The following is a 23,697-nucleotide window of genomic DNA, read 5'->3' on the forward strand; positions in this document are numbered from 1 at the left end:
AGCAGAGGTCTGATATGGCCAGTAGGTGGCCGTATCTGACTACTCTTTACTATAACGCCAGGATCCCACCGGCTTCTTTGGGGCACCGCCTCCTCCAAGCTCACGGCTCCGCCCCTGTTGCGTCAAACGAATGGCCTTGATTCCTGGAGCAGGTCTCCCTTAACAATGGGGAGTCGCTGGGCTCCGCCTGCGCCGTAGGGCCCGGGGGCGGGGAAAAGCGACGCAAGTCGCAGCGACGCCATTTGCTGCGGCCGAGCGTGGGCGCAGGCTGATCTCGGGAGAACTCAGTCGCGAGATTATCCCGCGCACACGCGACCCGGCCTCCTGCGCTTTTTTCATCTCCGGCGGCCCCACGCGCTCCCCCTTGAGCTCCTTGGAGAAGTCGCCGCCGTCGCCTGGCTAGAAGTCAGAGTCGCTAAGAAACCGCCATGCCCAAGAATAAAGGTAATGCCTCCTGGATGCCGGGAGCTCCACTCCTCTAGGCCCGGGATCCCAGGTTCTGCCCGCGGCCTCCGGATCGCCCACGCCGCGGTGACCTTTTTTTCTGGCTTGCCTGCCGGCGGCTGGGCAATTTAGACGCAACTCTGGGCGCGGAACAGGAGCTGGGAAGGTAGTGTGTCCCTGGTTTGGCCACGCTGGGGTGGAGCCGACGCCATTTTCGTCAGGCCTCCTGCGGGAGATTGTGGGCTCGCTGTCGGGATTCGCGCCTTACTGCTGGGGGGGGGGGGGCGGGGAGAAGACCTGAACCTTGATGGCGCGGGGAGTTCAGCTCTGATTTTAAGTTCTTAACTTTCTAATGGGTTAGGGCCCGACCATCCCGTACTCCAGCGTGTGCGTTTCTCTCTGGCCAATTGCTGAGTATTGTTGAGACTAGACTCTCCCATGAGAGCAGTGGGCAGAAAGTTTCAAGCATTTTCAAACTTAATCTCTGTAAAGATTTACTGTTCAGACAGATGGAAGGGAGAGCATCCCTTTATGGATTTTAACTCAGTCCCCCCTCACTTGTTCATATTTAGTCACGTGGTCTGCTTTTGCATCAGATCATGTATATATTGAGTACAGATCTATAAGTTGCATTCGTTTTGATGCTGACATTTACAAACTGTGCCAGGCTTGAGAATAGACTTATTAGAGTGTTCTGTTTCTTTGTATTTTTAAAAGTAGTTTTTTTTTTTATTTCTCTAAGAAATTTTTAAATAGGAGAGACTGCGTTATCTTGTAGAAGAGCATATTTCACAGTCCACTAGAAGCTCCCTTTGATTATTTCTGCTTGAGGCCCCAGACAGCCCTGACCTTAGCCTACTTTTCGTGCCTTTTGTTTCTTCGTTCTGTTTTTAATTTAACTCCCTCTCCAGATATTTTACTTTATCTTCTGTTAGTAGCAGTCATTATCTACTTTATCCCTTTGGGGTACTTGGTGGCAACTCTGCACGATTTTGTAGTTTTCGCAGGACAGTTCACCTTATTGTTCTCAGGAATCTTAACTTGCCAATTTGTTTCTTTTTTTGGTTTTGGGTGGCCAGGGTTTTACTATTCATTATTCTAAGGAAGTCAGGGTGGTCATAGGGAGTTTTACCAATCACAGAAATTTTGTAGTCATAGGCTGGGGAGACAGCATTGTGGTTTATGCAGAAAGATATAAACCACTTAAAAGACATAAACATACATGAGGCTGCGAGCTCCTAGGTTCAGTCCCCAGCACTACCATAAGCCAGAGCTGAGCAGTGCTGTGTGTGGGGGGTTATTTTTGTAATTAGATAAGAATTACATATTTTAATCTTTATTTTAATTGTGAGATTCCTATTGCATCACCAGACTGTAAACTCTGAAGAGCAACAACACTTATGTTTTACTCACATTGAATTGCTAGTACTTGGTGTTTACTAACTGCTTAATAAATACTTGTTGCTTTAAGTCACCTCACTACTGTCAGCTCCTCCCTTGGGTGACTAATAGGTTCAGTCCCCCTTGTTTCCAAAGAGAAAGAACTTGGTTGGACATAAAATCACATCTAGTTCACTAACCTTTTAGAGCTCATTGCATTACATGGTGATAACAGAGAAATGCTCAGGGTGTAAATAGTTAATTCTGGTGAGTTGACAAGCAGTGATATAAACATTTCAGGCATAGAAAAGATGCAGTGAACACTGAAGAACCCAAGAATTCAAACACAGATGTAGTTAAGGATTTCTGTGTCCCTTCTACTCTTACTCCCTTTACATCTGGAGGTACACCACTGTGCACTATACATGCAGAATCATTGTTGCTTTGCTTCTAGGAAGAGTATTTTGTAGGATCTCTGAGGTGAGTTTTTTTTTTTCTTCGATTAATTATTTATTTAGGAGCTGCAGGAGGAGAAAGAATGAACCAGAACATCACTCTTGCACATGCAGTACAGAAGCTAGAACTCTGGGCCTTGTGTTGTTAGGTCCAAACCTCTAGCCTCTGTGCCACTTCTTCATTGGAAAAAACCAAGGGAGCTATGGTTGTAATCTTAGTGATGATCACACAAGTGAGGCTACAAATCAGTGTGGGCTGTGTTGAATGTCTCTTACTTAGAACTTACTTATTCTTTAAATGACCCCCCCCCCCTTTCCACTGGGACTTAACTGCTGACTTTTTCAGAGAGAAACCCCGCTGCACTGAAGCTCCCTTCAGTGCCTCGGGGTCCAGGCTGGAAGCTGGGTTGTGCCCATGATAAAGAAAGGACACTATCCAAGTCAGCGATCTTACTGGCATCGAACTGATTCCTATCAGTTTATTTCCTCTAGAAATCCTGGAAGTTTGTACTAAAATCAGAGAAAATGGGTGTCTTTTTCTCACTTATGAAGAACGTGGGGAAATGTGCTCTCATATTTTGAGTTACTACCTTTATTTTTATTTTTTTAATTGTATAGAAACAGAGAAATTGAGAGTGAAGGAGGGAAACACAGCACTACTTCATCACTCATGAAGCTCCCCTCCCTTTAGGTGGGAACTGGGGCTTGAACCCATCCTTGCGCATTGTGATGTGAGCACTCATAACATCAGAGGTCCTTTAGGAACCGGTGTGTGGGCTACTCTTGACTGGTTCATTCTAAGAATTGCCCCATTTGGGTATATAACTCAGTAAACAAAGTAGGTATGGCCCTTGCCCAAATACTGCTCTTTTGATCTGTCATGATTACAGCTTGGAACAAAAGAAACATCTATCTACATAAGAAATTAGCTGCAGGGGACAGGGGAGTATGGCATAATGATTATTCAAATAGACTTCCATGCCTGGGGCTCCAAATTCACAGGCTCAATCCCTAGCACCACCATAAACTTTGGTTTGATCTCTCTGTATTTCTCTCCATTAAAATAAAATGTTAAGAAAAGTGGTCCAGGAGGTGGCGCAGTGGATAAAATGTTGCTCTCTCAAGCATGAGGTCCTGAGTTCAATCCCTGGCAGCACATGTACCAGAGTGATGTCTGGTTCTTTCTCTCTCTCCTATCCCTCTCATGAATAAATAAATAAAATATTTTTTAAAAAATGTTAAGAAAAATGAAATTAGCTTTGCTGTACTACAAGAATGTCTCACTTGTGACCTGGGAAGTGGTACAATGGATGGATTGCTGGACTCTCAAACATGAAGGCTAGGTGGAATTTGGTCACATACTTAGATGGTTTTGTTGTTGTTGTTTTCTGTGTCTTGGGGGCTTTGGTAGTTCTTTTTCTTACTGAATTTTTTTTTTTTAATTGCTACCATGGGTATTGTTGGGGCTTGGTGCCAGCACTATGAATCCATCTGTAGATGTTTTTTTTTTTTTCCTTTCCCTCCCTCTTTATTTTTTGAATATATTTATTTATTGCCTCCAGGACTATTGCTGGGGTGCCTGCACAATGAATACATTGCTCCTGGAGGCCATTTTTTCCCATTTTTGTTGCCCTTGTTGTTGAAGTTATTGTTATTGTTGCCATAGATGTTGTTGTTGGACAGAACAGAGAGAAATCGAGAGGAGGGAGAGAAAGACAGACACCTGCAGACCTATTTCACTGCTTGTGAAGCGACGAACTCCCCCCCCCCATCCCGTGCAGATGGGGATCCTGGGGCTGGAACCGGGATCTAAAGACAGAAAAAGAGAGGGGAGGAGGAGAGAGGGAGAGGGAGACACCTGCAGCCCTGTTACACCGCTTGTGAAGCTTTCCCTCTGCAAGTGGGGACCAGGAGCTTGAACCTGGGTCCTTGCACGCTGTAATGTGAGTGATTAAACAGGTGCGTCCCTAGCTGGCTCCCTTCCTCCCTCCCTCTTTCTGTCTTTCTTCCTCTCTTTGTTTCTTTCTGTAGGAGAAATTGAAATTGATAGGGGAGAGGGAGAGACACTTGCAGGCCTATTTCACCATTGGTGAAGCACTCCCCCTCCCCACCATAGATGGGGAGTGAGGGCTTGAACATGATAATTAATGTGTGTGTGTTTAACCAAGTGTGCCTCTGCCCCGCCCCCCTGAATGGTTCTACTTTATGTGGCGCTATGACAGTTGATCCCTTCACCTACTGAAGGGAATCTTGACTGCTTCCACGTTTGGACAGTTGGTCCCTTTTAAACTTCAGAGAGCTTACTCGATGTATTCTATAGCTCTTGGTTAAGATTATAACTCTCTTGTGGGGTGGGAGTGTAGGCAGTAGTGTGCATACTTTATCATGCACAAAGACCCGGCTTCCGCCCCAGCTACCACATGGGAGCATCATGCAAAAGGTTGGCTTCACAAGTGGTGGAACAATTCTCTCTGACCTTCTCCCTATCTCTGTCTCTCACTATTGGGGAAAAAAGAACAAGAGTCCACCATGAAGAGTTTGGACCCAACACAGTTGGAAAGCCACAGCACACACACACACCCCCAAAAAAGAAAGAAAGAAAGAAAGAAAGACCAAAGGTTGCAGCTCTCAGTGTTGCTCTTGCACCACCATCACAAAATTCCTTGGTCTCACTCCAGTTATCTCTAGCTGAACTTTTTGCCCTCCACTCTCTCTCTCTCTCTCTCCTTGTGGAGTCCTCTGTAGGAGGGACAGGACATTTCTGTACAAGGGCTAATAGCTCCCGTCTTGGCCCCGTGTTTGAGGGAACACACTGAACACTGAACGGTGTACTCAAGTATGTATTCATTGCCTCTGTGACCTAAGTATGGATGCCGTTGAATTCTCTGTCCTCAGAGCTGTGTGTACTTTGAATTTATTTCACTCTTGTTTGTGGGTATCCAAAAGTAACTTCCAAGAACAATGAAGAATGGGTATGTAGTACTATTATTATTTTTACATGTGGGCTCACTAGATGTACCAACTGCCTGGCTCCCAAATTTGCTTTCACTTAAGTTTCAAACAACTCTGAATTTTTGGTGTTTGATTCATATTTAGCTCTTCACAAGTGAATTTAATTGATCTCTTAGTGATATAAGAACCTCTAATTATATACTTACATTTTTATTACTTTAATTTATTCTTTTGCATAGAAGCTAAGAGGAAGACAGAGATTCCTGCAGCACTGTTTAACCACTTGTGAAGTTTAACCCCTGCAGGTAGGGGCCTTGGGGTTGAACCCTGGCCCTTGCTCACAATAACATGCGCTCTACTGGGTGCACCACTGCTTGATTATATATATATATATTTGCCTTATAGCTGCTTTCGTTCTCCCACTTGTCCTGCTCTTAAAGTTTCTGAGCCTTACTTAGTTTACTTGTTTCTTTTCATACTATTGCAGATAATTAATGTCTTCCTTTGTCCTATTAGGTAAAGGAGGTAAAAATAGACGCAGAGGTAAGAACGAAAATGAATCTGAGAAGAGAGAGCTAGTATTCAAGGAAGATGGACAAGGTAAGTGTTTTTATAGGTTGGGTTTTTCCAGTGGTAACTTTCTTGAAAATTTAACCACCGGCTAGTCTAAATAGATTCAGTATCTTGATGACAGAGGGCCTAGTGGGGGTTGTATTGTTATATGGGAAACTGGGGAATGTTATACATGCACAAACTATTGTATTTGCTGTCGACTGTACAACATTAATTCCCCAATAAAGAAATTTAAAAAATTCAAAAAAAAAAAGATTCAGTATCTTAAGCAATAAATTACATGTCTCATTTTGTTCCTTCTTTCTTAGTGCCCACACCTCAGTCAACCTTTGAGTAATGATTTCCTAGTAGTATACTCTGTCCTGTGGAGTTTAGTGTAGGTGGCTTTTCTTTTCTTTTCTTTCTTTTCTTTTTTTTCTTTATAAAAAGGAAACACTTGACAAAACCATAGGATAAAAGGGGTACAACTCCACACACAATTCCCACCACCAGAACTCCATATCTCATCCCTTCCCTTGATAGCTTTCCTATTCTTTAACCCTCTGGGAATATGGACCCAAGGTCATTGTGGGATGCAGAAGGTGGAAGGTCTGGCTTCTGTAATTGCTTCCCCGCTGAACATGGGCGTTGACCGGTCGATCCATACTCCCAGCCTGCCTCTCTTTCCCTAGTGGGGCGGGGTTCTAGGGAATCAGAGCTCCAGGACACTTTGGTGGGGTTGTCTGTCCAGGGAAGTCTGGTTGGGTTGGTGGCCTTTCTATAAACATAAAGCTTTCATTGTTTTGTACAAGTACTTACGTGTTATATGAGAATGAATTGTATGACTGAGGGAATTAAACCGCAGAAGCTCGGGTTGACAGTTCTGGTTTTTTTTTGTTTGTTTGTTTGTTTGTTTTTAATACATTTTAACAATTTGACTTAAATTTGCTGTTCTTAGGTGTCTACTAAATTTTTTTTTTTTAGTGGAAGTTAATAGTGTTCAGTGCAGTTCTTGGCATATTGGTTTAATTTCTCATCTTACCAAGATAAGATAGGTATCTACAAACACTCACCCCAACTTAGGTCTGTCATTGTGTACCTGGACCTGAAAGTCCTCCTTCCCCACAGTCTTTTATGTGTGTATGTGTTTGTTTTTATTTTGCTTATTGAATATCCACTACTCTCACAGGTCATATTTTCCTTATTATTGTCTTTATTTGTTTATTTAATTATTTATTGGATAGAGACAGCCAGAAATCAACCATTTGAAAATTGTAGACATTGTAATACTTTAATACTTTGTCATTTATGGCGCATAATTACAGTAGAATTATCACACAGGTAATTTAACACAGCTATATCTTAAAAAAAAATAAAACCAACCATATCCCTGTTTTATTATTTTTTTTAATTTCTTTATTGGGGAATTAATGTTTTATCCCTATTTAAATTGTCCTGGTAGTACCAGTAATTTTAAGCACTTTCACACATACACACACATACATATTTTAAATAAAGCTTTGAAGTATTTACATCATAAATATAAGCCACTAAAAATGAAACTTTCTGACTGAAGGATCTTTTGTTCGTTAGTCTTAAACATTCTTACCTCCATTAGCAATCGATGGTATTTTGACTCCTGATACTACTTTGTTTTTGTTCTTTTCCCACTTTGGGAGGAACTGCCCCCTGGTTTGGTGGTGTTGAAGCACTAGCTAGGCACTAGGGTTACTGCAGTATGAATAACTCAGTTCCACATAATCCCTGCGACTGAGCCTTTCAGAGTTATGACGTAGTGCTGTTATAAAAGGTAGGGATCCTTTAGTGGGAGTCTGTCTTTTTTTTTTTTTTACATATTTATTTTTATTTATTCCCTTTTGTTGCCCTTGTTGTTTTTTATTGTTGTAGTTATTATTGTTGTTGTCGTTGTTGGATAGGACAGAGAGAAATGGAGAGAGGAGGGGAAGACAGAGAGGAGAGAAAGCTAGACACCTGCAGACCTGCTTCACCGCTTGTGAAGCGACTCCCCTGCAGGTGGGGAGCCGGGGTTCGAACCGGGATCCTTATGCCAGTCCTTGTGCTTTGCGCCACCTGCGCTTAACCCGCTGTGCTACAGCCCGACTCCCGGGAGTCTGTCTTTTGTATAGCTTCATTCTTCTAAGGGTTCTAAGGTTCTGAAGTGATGCCTTCACCTCCATGTTTTGTCATTTAATACTCTTCCTTTAAGAGACACTGAAAAATTGGGTGCCTTCCTGAGAATTTTTTTGGCTGTATAAAAGTTTTAGAATCGTGAAGTTGTACCCCTCTTATCCCATGGTTTAGTCAATGTTTCCTTTTTATAAATAAAAAATTAAATTAAAACACTGCCACTTTTCCCACTTTGTTGCCCTTGTTGTTATTGCTGTTGTTGTTTCTGGATAGGACAGAGAGAAATGGAGAGGAGAAAGACCTGCAGAACTGCTTCACCGCCTGTGAAGGGACTCCCCTGCAAATGGGGAGCCGGGGTCTTGAACCAGGATCCTTATGTCGGTCCTTGAGCTTTGCGCCATGTGCGCTTAACCTGCTGCGCTACCGCCGCTGCCCCCCCTCCCAGCTTGGTCTTTATCACTTCCTTTATTGATTTCACAGCTTGTATTCCCAACCAGTTTACCTGTGTGCTTCAGTCAATTTTATGTGAACTTGTTTTTATTAAAGCGTGAATAATATCCCTTTCTTTTCTTTCCTTTAGAGTATGCACAAGTCATCAAAATGTTGGGCAATGGTCGATTAGAAGCAATGTGTTTTGATGGTGTAAAGAGGTTATGTCACATCAGAGGAAAATTGAGGAAAAAGGTAAGTGTGGAGATTTCTTTTAGTTATATATAAAGCTTTAATTCACCTAAAAAGACTAAAGCTTTTATAGGCCATGGTAACTAAAGAAAGCAAAATTTGGGGAGTCGGGCAGTAGCGCAGTGGGTTAAGCGCATGTGGCACAAAGCGCAAGGACCCGAATAAGAATCCTGGTTCAAGTCCCCAGCTCCCCACCTGCAGGGGAATTGCTTCACAGGTGGTGAAGCAGGTCTGCGGGTGTCTATCTTTCTCTCCACCTCTCTGTCTTCCCCTCCTCTCTCCATTTCTCGTTCCTATCCAACAACGATGACATCAATAACTACAACAATAATAAAATCAACAAGGGCAACAAAAGGGAATAAATAAATAAATTTTTTTTAAAAAAAAAAGCAAATTGAGGGCTGAGCGTTGGTACACACATTACCATGTGCAAGGACCTGGGTGCAAGCCCCTGGTCCTCACCCGAGGGAAAGCTTCAAAGCTTCATGAGCAGTCATTCAGCACTGTAGGTGTCTATCTGTCTGTCTCTCTGTCCTCCCTTCCCCCCTTGGTTTCTCTCCATCTTATCAAATAAAATAGTTTTAAAAAACTAAAGAATGTTTTTGAGGGTAATTTTATACAAATTCTATCTAAATACTACTTTGTATCACATAATTTGAACTGCAAAAAAATGATTAAACAATCTAATCATGAGGAAATGGCTTTATTAAATGAAAACAAAAGGATACTCAGCAAAACAAATGGCCTGACTTATTTAAAACAGTGTCATAAAAAGGGAAATGGGTTGGATGGCAGCAAAGCAGGTTAGGCACACATGGTGCAAAGCACAAGGACCAGCGTTAGGACCCCGTTCGATGCCCCGGTTCCCCACCTGCAGAAGGTTCACTTCACTGGTGGTGTAGCAGATCTGCAGGTATCTGTCTCTCTCCCCCGTCTCCTCCTCTCTCAATTTCTCTGTCTTACCCAACAACAGCAATGACAATAATAATAACGGCAACAAAGGCAACAATATGGGAAAAATGGCCTCCAGGAGCAGTGGATTCCTAGTGCAGGCACCAAGCCCCAGCAATAACCCTGGAGGCGAATAAACAAAAAAAGGAAATAAATAAGTAGGGCCTAATGGTTAAATGTCTTCTGTTGCCTTTCTGGTTTGAGGGTGAGAGAAATTACTGGAAAGAGGTAACTAACCATTCAGAGTATGTTATCTCATTGGAAGTTTGAAATGGGCTCGAATGTTTACTATAGTTTTTTTCCCTCATCTAAATGTACTCAACTCCAGTTAGTTAAATTTATAGGCTTTTTAATTTTAATGGGGAGAGTGACACAAGTGTTGCTTATGATTCTAAGTTTTAAAATATAACATGGTCTTTTTTTATATGTAGGTTTGGATAAACACCTCAGACATTATATTGGTTGGTCTACGAGATTACCAGGTAAAAACAAAAGTAACATTTTTGTTATTGTTGAGGCCTAGGAGACGCCAGTGAGTGGGAGTGTGGGTATTGTCCTTATGTGACGGGGGTGTAGGGAATTGATTGGATGGCTTTCACTCTAATTACACAAAATGAAGAACGTTGAACTGGGCATATATACAGCTCAGGCATGGGCATGCACAATGTCCTTGGTTCATTTCTCAGCATTAAAGAAAAAATTTTTTTTTTTTTCATTCTTGCTTGAGTTTGATGAGTCTTAATGTCATGGGCTCCAGAGATTGATCTGTTAGATCATCAGCTTTTTTATTTTTTATTTTTTTTTATTTCTTTTGTGCAAGCTAACTTTTTCAGATAAGAGACAGAAATGGGATAGGGGTTTGTAGGCAGAACCCATAACACTGAAGCTTCTTTCTATTCAGTAGGGGTAGACTCTGAGAACCTGGGTCACATGTACACAAAACTGGCACACTACTCAGGACAGCTATTTTGCCAGCCCTAGAGCACCAACTTGAATGCTTAAAGTCACAAGTTCAATCCCTGTGCCACTTTATGCCAGAGCTGAACAGTGTTCTGGTCCTCTTTACCCCTCTCTTATTTTCTTTTTTCATAATAAATACATAAATATTTTTTTGCTTTTTTATAAGTCTTAACCATAATCTAGGCAGCCATTCCTAGCCTGGTTTAAGCTGTTCACCACTGTGTCAACAAACATTTCTTAAGGGTCAGTTAAATCTTAAGCGTTGTACTAGGTGCCCGAGAGATTATGATCTCTAGGTGTTGGTCTGGCTCCATGTTCCCACTATAGAAGAAATGTAGGTAATTTTTCATGAAGCTACATGATTCATTTTCTATTTTTGTTACTTAAATGGTTTCCCTGCTTGGAATAGGTGATAGACATAGAATGGTGGTTTTATGTTTCTAGTTATAAAACTGAAAATAGTCGTATAGAAATGTGGACTTAAGGGCCTCCGATTTGCTGCCCTCTTTGTTTTTTATTTATTTATTTTCCCTTTTGTTGCCCTTGTCTTTTATTGTTGGTGTAGTTATTGTTGCTGATGTCGTCATTGTTGCATAGGACAGAGAAATTGAGAGAGGAGGGGAAGACGGGGAGTGAAAGACACCTGCAGACCTGCTTCACTGCTTGTGAAGCAACCCCTCTGTAGGTGGGGAGCTGGGGGCTCGAACCAGGATCCTTAAGTCGGTTCTTGCACTTAGTGTCACGTGTGCTTAACCCGCTGCGCTACCGCCTGGCTCCCTTATTTTGTTTTTTAAATGTATCTTAAAATGAAAATCTACTCCGGAGAGAGAACGTACTGGTCATGCAAGATACTTGAGGTCCCAGGTTTAATCCCTAGCACCATTTCTCTGGTTAAAAAGAAAGATGGGCTGGGGAGACAGCATAATGATGATGCAAAAGACCATCACGTCTGAGGCTCTGAAGTCCCGTTATCCAGTTCCTTGCACCACCATAAAGATAGAACTCAAGAGTATTTGGGGGTGGGTGGGTGTGTGTGTGTGTGTTACTAAAACAGTTAAAATCATTGAAAATAGAAAGGCCTAAAAGCCATTAGTCGGGAGTATGTATAGCTGAGTGAATCATGTTACCATCCTACAAGATAAAAGTACACGCCCCAAATTTAGATGAACACTTTAGGAAAGAAAGTGGTATTAACTCAGCATGATCTTGACTGAGAGACGAGTCATGTTGAGCCCCTAAAGCCCATTTGCCTTCTACCTTTTGGAATGGCCACATGTTTAATCACGGTTATGTATCTATTTTTGTAAGCTTCATCTTTGATTTTTTTTTTTTAGAAATTATTTAATGAGATCAGAGTTCTGTCCCCACATATGTAGTACTGATACCTTGCATGTGAGTTCTGCCCTGTACCTGCTGGGCCACTTCCCAGGACACTGATTTTTTTTTTTTCACCCCACCCCATACTGATTTTTTAATTGCATGTTTAATATTTTTTATTTTGTTGCCCTTGTAATATTTATTTTTGCCACCAGAGTTATTGCTAGAACTTGATGCCTGCACTGTGAATCCACTACTCTTACTAGTCATTTTCCTTTTTTTTCTTTTTCTATTTTATTTGATAGGATAGAGAGAAATTGAGAGGGGAGCTGGAGATAGAGAGTTGCCTGCTTGACTGCTTGTAAATAATCCCCTCGGGGCCAGGAGTTGGCACACCTGGTTAAGTGCACACACTATAGTGTGCAAGGACCCAGGTTCAAGCCCATGGTCCCCATCTGCGGGGGCAAGCTTCAAATACATTTACAAAAGAAAATACTAAGTTAAGAATCCCCTCTTCAGGTGGGGAAGAGGGACTCCAACCTGGGTCCTTGTGCATGGTAGTGTGTGCACTCAACTAGGTATAGCACCACGCAGCCCTCTAAAGTCTGTAATTTTAATTCTCAAACATGGGTTTTGTTTGTTTTTTATCCCCCGCCCCCCCTCCGACATTTATGGTTGTTGCAACCTGGTCCAGAGACAGGACTTCTGGCACCAAGCGGGTAGAGAACAGTGGTGCTAAACTCAGCACCTGACCAGTGCTTCAGAGCAGTCCCACGAGCTAGCCGTTCATGTTGGCGTATGAGTAACAATAAGGATAGTGGCAATGTAAGTATGAAGTGTTGTTAATTTGAGCTTAGATAGTCTTGAAATTAAAGCTATGGGGGTCAGTTGGGGAGATGGTCCAACTGATAGAGCATTGAACTTAAGTGCCTGAGGGTTCCCAGTTTGATCCTCAGCACTGCATGTGATACTCTGGCTTCTCTCTTTGGCTCATGTGAAACTCAAACATAGTAAAATAAAACAAGTCTTTAAAAAGCAAAGCTACAGAGGAGCTGGGAGATAATTCACTTCGTAGAGCTCTTACTTGACCTGGATTCAAGGCCGCAGCTGTCACATGAGAATACCTGCATGGAGGAAGCTTCAGTGACAGGCTACAAGAATGGCTCTTGGCGCTCTTATTAGCAAGAGATACTCTTAAAATTTGTTATTTATGCACGCAAGTTTATTTATTTTAATTTATTTACTTGAGAAGTAGGACACAGAGAGAGAACCAGAGCATCACTCTGGTACATGTGCTTCTGGGGATTGAACTCAGGACCTCATCCCTGGAAGTCCAATGCTTTCTCCACTGTGCCACCTCCCAGACCATGCAACTTTGGTAGTTTTTGTGTTTGTTTATTTATTTGCATAGACAAATTGAGAAGGAATGGAAAGCCAAACACCTGCACACTACTTCATAGAGTAGATAGGGTAGGGCAGATAGCATAATGGTTATACGAAGAAACTAATGCCAGAGGCTCCAGAGTCCCAGGTTTAGTCTCCCAACCACCATAAACCAGAGCTCAAGTTAAAAAAAAAAAAAAAAGAAAGAAAGAAAGAAGCAAGCTGCCCCTTGCTGGTGAGGACCGGGCCTTGCTCATGAGGGCATGTGCTTATGTACTCAACCAGGTGTGCCACTGCCTGGCCCCTGTATGCAACTTCTTCACCCGGGTCAAAGTGGTTGTTTTTTAAATGGGTTGGAAAAAACTAACATGTTTCTAACAGAATGGTAAGACAAATCTTTTCTTTAGTTTGACAGAAAGTTGTGGAATGAAATATTTTGGCATGATTCTAAAGGTATTTTTGTCTCTTTTTAAGGATAATAAGGCTGATGTAATTTTAAAATACAATGCAGATGAAGCTAGAAGTCTGAAGGCGTATGGCGAGCTTCCTGAGCACGGTGATATGTTTACCTGTCTTGGTGTTTGTTTGTTATGTCATCTGGTATATATAGTAGCTGGGACCAGGTGGTGGCATACCTGGCTGAGCACACGTTACAGTGCGCAAGGAGTCAGGTTCAAGCCCCTTCGGGGGGAAAGTGGTGAAGCAGGGCTCAGGTGCCTGTCTCCCTCTCTATAGCCCCTTTCCCTCTCGATTTCTGGCTGTGTCTACCCAATAAATAAAGATTAAAATATACACTCACACACACACACACACACACACACACACACACACACACACACACACACGTTTCTTTATCCAGAGGTCAACTGAAGTCAGAAAATAGTGCATACAATAAGATAGTTTGAGCAGGGTCTGCAAAAGAACTTACCTGAGAGGATCCTGCTTTGCCACGCCTGCAACTTAGGCCTGCGCTAGAGGAGACTTCTTTTTTTGTTTTTTTCCTCCAGGGTTATTGCTGGGCTCAGTGCCTGCACCATGAATCCACCGCTCCTGGAGGCCATCCCCCCCCCCTTTTTTTGTTGCCCTTGTTGTAGCCTTGTTGTGGTTATCATTATTACCATTGTTGATGTTGTTCGTTGTTGGATAGGACAGAGAGAAATGGAGAGAGGTGGGGAGCTGGGGGCTCGAACCGGGTTCCTTACACCGGTCCTTGCGTTTTTCGCCACGTGCGCTTAACCCACTGTGCCACCGCCCGACCCCCTAGAGGAAACTTCTTGCGGTGTTCTTTCCTACTTTTTCGTTGGTCTCTTTGGTTGTTTTTTTGTTTTCCTAAAAATGTAATCCAGGAACAACGATGCAGCACTAGTGATTAAAAAAAAAAAAAAACTCAAAAGTAAGATTCAGATAAAGTCATTTCTATAAAATGACTTAAACCCGGGGGCTGGGCGGTAGCACAGCAGGTTGAGTGCATATGACGCAAAGCACAAGGGCTAGCATTAGGATCCTGGTTTGAGCCCCCGGCTTCCCACCTGCAAGGGAGTGGTCGCTTCACAAGCAGTGAAGCAGGTCTGCAGGTTTGTATCTTTCTCTCCCCATCTCTGTCTTCCCCTCCTCTTTCCATTTTTCTCTATCCTATCCAACAACAGCTATGACAACAATAACAACTACAACAAGGGCAACAAAATGGGGAAAATAGCCTCCAGGAGCAGTGGATTCATAGTGCAGGCACCGAGCCCAGCAATAGTCCTAGAGGCAAAAAAATTAAAAGGCTTAAAACTCCCAAGTTCCTTCCTTCTCCATCTCACAGAAATACTTACGGGTGGACATTTTTTTTTAATTTCTTTATTGGGGAATTAATATTTTACATTAAACAGTAAATAAAATAGTTGGTACATGCGTAACATTTCTCAGTTTTTCATATTACAGTACAACCCCCCACTAGGTCCTCTATCATCCTTCTTGGACCTGTATTCTCACCCCACCCCCAGAATCTTTTACTTTGGTGCAATACGCAATTACAGTTCAGGTTCTACTTGTGTTTGCACCTCTGATCTTGTTTTTCAACTTCAGCCTGAGAGTGAGATCATCCCATATTCAGCCTTCTGTTTCTGACTTATTTCACTTAACATGAATTTTTCAAGGCCCATTCAAGATCGGCTGAAAATGGTGAAGTCAACCATGTTTGATAGCTGAGTAGTATTCCACTGTGTATATAGACCACAACTTGCTCAGCCACTCATCTGTTGTTGGACACCTGGGTTGCTTCCAGGTTTTGGCTATTACAAATTGTGCTGCCAAGAACAACCTATGTGTACACAGATCTTTTTGGATGGATATGTTGGGTTCCTTAGGCTATATCCCCAGGAGAGGAATTGCAGGATCATAGGGTAGGTCCATGTCTAGCCTTCTGAGAGTTTCCAGACTGTTCTCCACAGAGGCTGGACCAATTTACATTCCCACCAGCAGTGCAGGAGGATTCCTTTGACCCTACAATGGGTGGACAACTTTAACGGTGTATAATAGATATGTATAATTAATAAAATTGAAAACATTCTGTTCAGTTATACTGAATTTTTTTTAATTATACACACAGGAGGGATAAAATAGGTACATACCTATGAATAAGATGAGTGAAAGATAAAATCATAAATGATCAATAAATAGGTGGGTGTGTGTATATATGTCATAATTTTATCATACACTATTTTAAAAACATTTTTCAAGCCACTCTCAGTTGTTCTCGCTATCATTGTGGCTTTCCTTACCCAGGACAACTTTTTCAGAGAGATTTAGTAAAAGAGGGGAAAATAGCACAGCACCAAAGCTTCCTCCAGTGTAGTGGTGACCCCACTCAACATTAACCCTAACCCTTGCGGCTTGGAAGAGGGGGCACGAGCCTGGGGAGTATAAGACTTGCATGAGGTCCTGAATTCAATCTCTAGCGCTGATTGTGCCAGAGTGATCCTCTGCTTCTCTTCCCTCACCCCCATTTTTAAAAGGTTGTTTGTTTGTTTTTTGTCGTTTACATCATAGCCCCATCAACAAGGAGTGTGTGTGTGTGTGTGTGTGTGTGTGTGTGTGTGTGTGTGTGTCCGTCCAGAACCCTGCACATGTGTGATTTTTACCGCTAGCAGCTGGGCTGGTTTGCTTTTCCCCCTTCATTTCAGCAGAATTGAGAGATGCCCCAGGTACTATGGGACTGCTCTGGTGCCAGGGTTTGTCCCTGGGCTACATGCGTAACGTGGCAAATATCTCACCTGGCACTTATTTATTTTTAAAGGAGATTGATTTTTTTCCATTTATTTTATTTTTTATTTATTTTTACCAGAGCACTGCGCAGCTCTGGCTTATGGTGGTGCAGGGGATTGAACCTGGGACTTTTGAGCCTCAGGCATGAGAGTCTCTTTGCATATCCATTATGCTATCTCCGCCTCCCCCCTGACATTTATTTATTTATTTTGTTCTGTTGTATATTATGAAAACTCTGCTTTTTACTCAAGTATGAAAGTTCTGTTGAAATTATTTACTTCAGGGCTGGTAAAACAGCTCACTTGGAAAGTGCTGCTTTGCCATGTGCTGGACCCAGGGTTGGGCTCCACTCACAGCATTGAAGGAGACTGGAGTGCTGTGGTGTGTATCTTTGCAGAAATAGAAAAAAGATTATTTGGCATTTCCAGTCTGGTAAATGCATATATATATATATATATATCCTGGTTTATTTTCATTATGTGGACATGATTCCTTCAGACCTTTCCAGCTGAGAAATCTCTCTTTAAGTATTTGTTTATTAATGAGTGTGAGAGAGAACTAGAGCACCACTCTAGCATGTGGTGCCAGGGGTTGAACTCAGACCTCATGTTTTCTCAAGTCTAGCACTTAATCCACCATGTAACCTCTGGGTCCAGTATCCTTCACCTCTCCCTCCCCTCCCCTCCCCTCCCCTCTCCTCTTTGCATATCTTGAGGTGCCAGGCAGTGGTTCACCCGGTTGATTGTACACAATACCATGTGTAAGGACCTGGGTTCAAGTCCCTGGCCCCAACTTGCAGTGGGAAAAGTTTACAAGGAATGAATTAGTGCTGTAGATGCTCTTCTTCCTCTTTTTCCCTTTCCCCTTCCCCTTCCTCTCTTCCTATTCTCCTCCTCCTCCTTCATTTATTTATTGGGTAGAAAAAGCCAGAAATCAAGAAGGAAGGGGGGGAGAGGGAGAGAGACACCTGCAGCCCTGCTTCACCGCTTGCAAAGCTTTCCCCCTGCAGCTGGGGACCTGGGGCTCGAACCCGGATCCTTGAGCACTGTAATGTGCACTCAGCCAAGTGCACCACTGCCTAGCCCCCGATGTCTTCCTATTTCTATCCCTATTTTCCCCTCCCCTTTTAATTTCTCTCTGTCCTATTGGGGGTGTGGGGAATCACCACTGGGAGTAATGGATTCCATGTGTAGGCACCAGATTCTAGCAATAAATTTGGTGGCAAAAAAAAAACTATAGCATGACTGATGCTTGTAATACCTTCAGTTAGTTCAGCATTTGATATCAGATTAGTGCTTGTAGTGAACAATTCTCTTTTAATAGCATCTTGGTTATATGAACATATTATTGCTTCTTTAGCTAAAATCAATGAAACTGATACTTTCGGTCCTGGGGATGATGATGAAATTCAGTTTGATGACATTGGAGATGATGATGAAGACATTGATGATGTAAGTATATTTGTTTTGAGGTAGGCCTCTGTAGGGATTTCAGAGTTTAATCCGAAAACGTACCTGAATATGAAACCATATACCCAGGGTAGAGAGGTTGAAGATGGTCTATACAGGATTAAGATATTTATAAGGGAAGAAGAATCCTGCACCTGCCAATCTTTCTGTAGCAATGGGCCCAGCAGGCTGGCAGAGATCGTGATGGTCAAGACAGTGATCGTTACGGGAATTTCAGTTACCTTGAATATTTTGCAAAAAGGGTACTCTATCACCTGAGAGCACTACTTTTTGTTAAGATCACAGTGCAAAATGTCCATGTTGTAGCCTCCACTCCTGTGACCTGGTTTACTTGGAGGATAATTTGCTCAGTATTGTACTTGCCCCTTGAAGAAATACTCGATGTGTCGATTTCCACCCCCAGTATAAGTTAGCTCCAATCGCTAGTTTATTAGATTATTCTGGATGAAACACAGCGTTCTGAAATGGACTATAAGGATTTGTGGGGAGGCAAGCCAGAATTTACACAAATGTAGTATATAGGATTTCATCTTCAGCAGTTTCCCAAATAGCCCAAGTGAGTGAAAGTGCCACTTATGTGTGGTCATAAAAGAGTTTCTTTTTCATTTGATCTAATAATATTTTCCCTTGCAGATCTAAACTGAGATCTTCATTTTACATTCCAGTTTTTCTGAGGACTGTTCAATAATTTGGATTTTGGTTGTGACCTGTAAGAGAAGATTAAATTTCATTAGTATGAGTGCAATTTGTTAAAGCAGACTGATTTGTTTTCAAGGTATTTGTGTTTCTTTACTTGGTAATGCTGGATTTTCTTAAATGAACGATTAGACCTGTTTTGTTCTTTTGATGTAATGGAACTTATGAGTAAAAGACCACATCTGTTTTAAAAGAGAAAATAACTGTTTTACTGCTTTTCCAACTTCCACAACTTCTAGTAAGTAAATGGATGTTTTAAATAAAGTGTTTGCCCTGCTCTTTTTATGGATTATGATTAAGGTCTATTTGAAATAGTCACCACCATGACAGTCAGTATATTCCAATAACTTCAATGCTTTCTTAAAATTTTAATAGTGTAAGGAAGGCAGAAATCTGCATTTGGAATAGGAAATGTATTGATTTTGGTACCATGTACATTATTTTCATTATCTTACTTTGCCACTATAAACATATCAACCAGAAAGCATTTCCAAAATGCTGGGTTTTAATAAGCAATTTTGAACTTGTAATGTTGGTAGTTACAGAAATCAAACTCGAGGTGGTACCTAGTTACAGTATTAGAAACAAGTGTTGTAATTGTCAGCTTTTTTTTTTTTTAACTTGTGTGTATAGGAAATTTTCCCAACATGAAAAGATTTTTGATCTTATGTATGTATATAGAATATCTTATCAAAAAGGTCATGTCAGGCAGTCAAAATAGCTCACCTGAAGAGTGTACCAGTTTTGCCAGGTGCATGACCCAGGCTTAAGCCTAGTGCCCCCACTGCATCAGAGGAAGCTATGGTGTGGTGTGTGTCTCTAGTCCGTAGCCCTGTCCTCCCCCCACACCCCTTCTCTATCTGAAAGACTTACATGGGTGACTACAAAAAAAAAGTATTTCCTGTATGCTAGGATTTTTTTTTATTAAGGGATTAATGCTTTACATTTGACAATAAAATCAATAGTTGGTGCATGTGTAATATTTCTCAGTTTTCCACATAGCATACCAAACCCCCCACCTAGGGCCTCCTGAATGCCACAATTTTGAGTGTTTATGAACATTAAGTTTCATACAAAGTGTACAAATTAAAACCTTTTCAAACTTAACCCTTTAGGGGGGGGCGTACAAGAGGGAGTAAACATGGTCTCCAATTTCTGAATGTGAATGAGCTACAATTTGAGAAATACAATAAAGAGAGTGTCATGCTACAGAGAATATCATACCATTACTTTGTGTGCTAGGATGTATTTTGTGTACAGATGTTTTGTTTGCTGGTATTTTATTGGAATTTAGATTTACCCTTTTGTTACCAACTCCAGCAAGAATGAAATTAAGGATTGGAACTAGTTAGGTCTCATTAGCCACATCGAAATCACATGCAACTTTAAAAGAATGGATTCTTGATGTTACTTGTGAAGCCTTTTTTTTTTTTTTAACAGTTATGCAGATAACTTCAGTGAAGACAAATAATGCAAAGGAGAATAAGCACTCACAGGGCTTATGAAAAATAAATGGGCCTTTTTTTTTTAATCCTAAGCATAGAATCAAAGCATATGGGTACTATAAAACATTAAATCAAAAGCACAGAAATTCAGAGTGCAAAATTACAGTTCATGTTTCCTATTCTACGGAGTTTCTGAACATCTATAGGTAGAATGACTCTATTGTTTGTTTTTTGTGCCTCCAGGGTTATCGCTGGGGCTTGGTGCCTGCACTATGAATCCACTCCTCTTGTAGGCTATTTTCCCCCTTTTGTTGGCCTTGTTGTTGTTATTGCTGTCTTTGTTGTTGGATAGGGCAGAGAGAAATCGAGAGAAGAGTGGAAGACAGAGGAGAGGAGAGATAGACACCTTCAGACCTGCTTCTCTACTTGTGAAGCGACCCCCCTGCAGGTTGGGAGCCGGGGGCTTGAACTGGCGTCCTGCCAGTCCTTGCACGTCACAGCAAGTCCGTGTGCACTTAACCCGCTGCGCTACCTCCTGACTCTCCCACACACACACACACACATACACATATACTCCAGTTTTTAATACTTGCAAGAAGCAGCCTTCTGGTGGAGGGTAGATAGCATAATGGTTATGCAAAGAGACTCATGCCTGAAGCCCCAGAGTTCCAGGTTCGAGCTCTACCACCATAAGCCAGAGTTGAACAGTGCTCTGGTTACAAAAGAAGCAGCCCTTGAAGGACTGACTTGGTGATTGTTTCCATCAGTAATCTAAATCGCCTTAGATATTTATAATTCTGAACAGAAAAATGTTTAAAATTACAGTATCCTCCATGTTATTTTTCCAAGGATCTTCCAACTCTGTCGTAGTTCATGGGGTAGGGGTGATGCAACTGAACTTCTGTACTTAACTCCTTTAACAAATATGCTATGTCTAAAGGCTGTTAAAAATTATAGCTGTGACCCAATTCATGCATGTGTTTTCTAGTGCTTCCCCCCGTGCCTTGGTAGAAACAGCTCAATCTAGTGCTGTTGCATCCTAGAAAAATCTCAAATCATAATGATTAAAATATTTGCAAAGTTGTAGCTCATATACAACACTACCTGGAGGAATTATTTTACTAACTTTACTGTGGAAAAATGAATAGTTCCATTGAGTTATATTTCAAATGTACTGAAGTGGTCTTTGAGAAAAACTTCATTTTGGGGTCATAGTTTTGGATTCCTATTATATAGTGCTATAGGGTGTGCCCTGAGAAGAAAATGTTTGAGATTCAAGAATAATGGTTCTTACAGCTAAAGAGGGTTTAAAATATCATTAGTAATGAATTTGATAGGGTTGCATTTTTTTCATGCAATGTTTATTCTACTTCTGGTGGGAGTATGCAATGTCATATTACTAAGGTGACTAAAAAACCAGGCATTTGTATAAAAAGACTTGCCGATATTTATTTGTCTAACTGTTAAATCTGTCTTGAAAATTCAGACTCTAAAGATACCAGCTCTTAAGGAGCCTGTAAACTGTGCATGATGAAACCTTTTTATATTAAGGAATGGACCATTGGTATACTGACCACCACATCTATGGAACCCTGACCATAAATATAGTTGCTTACAAAACTCCTATTGACTTGTAATTTAACTTAATCTCATCTACCTAGTGTAAATACTGATAGGGTGTTTAATAACAGCTCACTTAAATACAGGTTGCTGTCAGTGTTGACTTCAGAGTGATCAATAAAATAGGTAAAAGCATGTTTTCAAATAGAATACTTAGCTCATTTTAATTTTATTTGTGTTGTGTACAGAGTTAATAACCAGTATTGACTGGCCTAATGAAGTATCAGAATGAAAGTGAAGTTCTCAATGTTATCTGACTGTGTCATAAAGTTTTAAAAGATTTGTATTGGTACCATATTTAGATCTTTGTCTTTCTCAGTAAGGGAATACTTTATTTATACTGGCTGGACTCACTCCCTTGGATTTTTTTTTTTTTTTTTACGCACCTCTGTTTTCCTGAAATTACCATTCTTTTACCCTTTATTTTTTCTATTCAGAAGAAAAAGTCTGAATTAGGTCTTAACTACAAGTGTGCTAAGACTCTAGACTCATGTACAGAGTGAACGGAGGAATTTAGAGAGCTTACTAGACTGGGTTCCTCTCTTCTTCGCTTCTGCTTGGGAGGCAGTAAGTAGATAGAGAGGGGAACACAGGCCTTGGAGTCAGGTAACCTTTGTCCTAAGCCCCACTCTGGTACCATCTTCCACTTAACTGAGCTTTGGACTCTCCTCTCCTATAAGGTGGGGGTGATAAGAACAAGACTGTTGAGATTAATAATTTATATGTTTGTGTACATAAAACAATTTGGGACTGAACACGGTTTTCCGCTGGATTTCCAGGACTGTAAGAATGCGCATATTGTTACATCCCACTTATCACTTAACTTTACATAGTGTTTGCTTTCTATAACAAAAGAAAAGTATATATTCATGCCAACATGATGTTTAAAATAATTGCTACCACCCTCATTTGATTCAACACAAGATTAACAAATGTAAGTCTTAAAAATATTTGAAGGTGTTTTGCAAAATACCAACTGGTTATTTCTTGAGAGAAAGTTCATGATTACTAATATTGACAGAACTGGTCATATTTCATTCCTAAGTCTTTAGTAAGCTCTTTGTGTCCTTTTACTATGGACTCATTACAGTGCTCAATACTGATATGGAGGTTCTCATCTCTTAGAATGATGTAAACAAATCAGATACAAACTATGGCAAAAAATAAAGCATGGAATAACTTTGAGTGTATATAATTGATTCTTTTCAATCTGTCTAACTTTTTTCTTTACTATTTAACGTAAAAATATTCATGGTGATTCAAGAAAATCTTGTAGAGAATGTATACTTTACCTGTTTTTTTTCTTTTTTGGGGGGGGGTGTGTGGTCAGTTGATATGAATAGATCCATCTATCCATTCAATCAGACTCCATATAAGGGGTTGTATTTTCTGGGTGAATTTGTTACAAATTGCTGGACATGACGTTTACTAATAGCAAATCAGTTGTCTAGAATGACATACGACTGCCAAAATCACATTAAACATTTTATACTGTGCAGAAATTTGTAGGTGAAATAGATGTTTGGTCATCTTGCTCAAGGACCAGACTTCTGTTCAAGTCCATGTTTTCTTTAACTTTTTTTTTGTTTATTCCTTTTTGTTGCCCTTGTTTTATTATTATTATTATTGTTGTTGTTACTGATGTTGTCATTGTTGGATAGGACAGAGAGAAATGGGAACAGGAGGGGGAGAGAAAGACACCTGCAGACCTGCTTCACCGCTTGTGAAGCGACTTCCCTGCAGGTGGGAAGCCGGGGGCTCGAACCAGGTTCCTTAACGCTGGTCTTTGCACTTTGCGCCACCAGCGTTTAACCCGCTGCACTACCACCTGACTCCCTGAATCCATGTTTTCTTTGGTTCACAAGTAAATATGGTGTAAATCCAAGGCAAAAATGAGTTATCCTGCTGCTGCTTCATAGAAGCCATAGATCTAGTGGGATTTTGCAAGTTTGATAAAGTTCTATGCATATTTGTGATTTTTTTTAAAATAATCTC

The 23,697-nt window shown here is 41.1% G+C and overlaps 1 protein-coding gene across 1 annotated transcript; it reads left to right on the plus strand.

Moving 5' to 3' along the window:
- The first annotated feature begins 219 nt into the window (after nucleotides 1-219).
- On the plus strand, nucleotides 220-18,918 carry EIF1AX (eukaryotic translation initiation factor 1A X-linked). Its single transcript, XM_007538877.3, has 7 exons — nucleotides 220-444; nucleotides 5,748-5,831; nucleotides 8,512-8,615; nucleotides 9,995-10,045; nucleotides 13,698-13,779; nucleotides 17,832-17,923; nucleotides 18,575-18,918. Exons 1-7 carry the CDS (start codon nucleotides 429-431, stop codon nucleotides 18,578-18,580), a joined length of 435 nt encoding a protein of 144 aa, XP_007538939.1. The 5' UTR covers nucleotides 220-428; the 3' UTR covers nucleotides 18,581-18,918.
- Nucleotides 18,919-23,697: the final 4,779 nt, after the last annotated feature.

This window comes from Erinaceus europaeus, chromosome X (assembly GCF_950295315.1).
Source record: "Erinaceus europaeus chromosome X, mEriEur2.1, whole genome shotgun sequence".
Lineage (NCBI taxonomy): Eukaryota > Metazoa > Chordata > Mammalia > Eulipotyphla > Erinaceidae > Erinaceus > Erinaceus europaeus.

What these genes read in the sequence shown, in the direction of transcription:
- EIF1AX (XM_007538877.3), top strand. An exon ending in ATTCAAGGAAGATGGACAAG is followed by an intron (nt 5,832 to 8,511) that starts GTAAGTGTTTTT and finishes TCTTTCCTTTAG; the next exon opens with AGTATGCACAAGTCATCAAA. An exon ending in GAGGAAAATTGAGGAAAAAG is followed by an intron (nt 8,616 to 9,994) that starts GTAAGTGTGGAG and finishes TTTTATATGTAG; the next exon opens with GTTTGGATAAACACCTCAGA.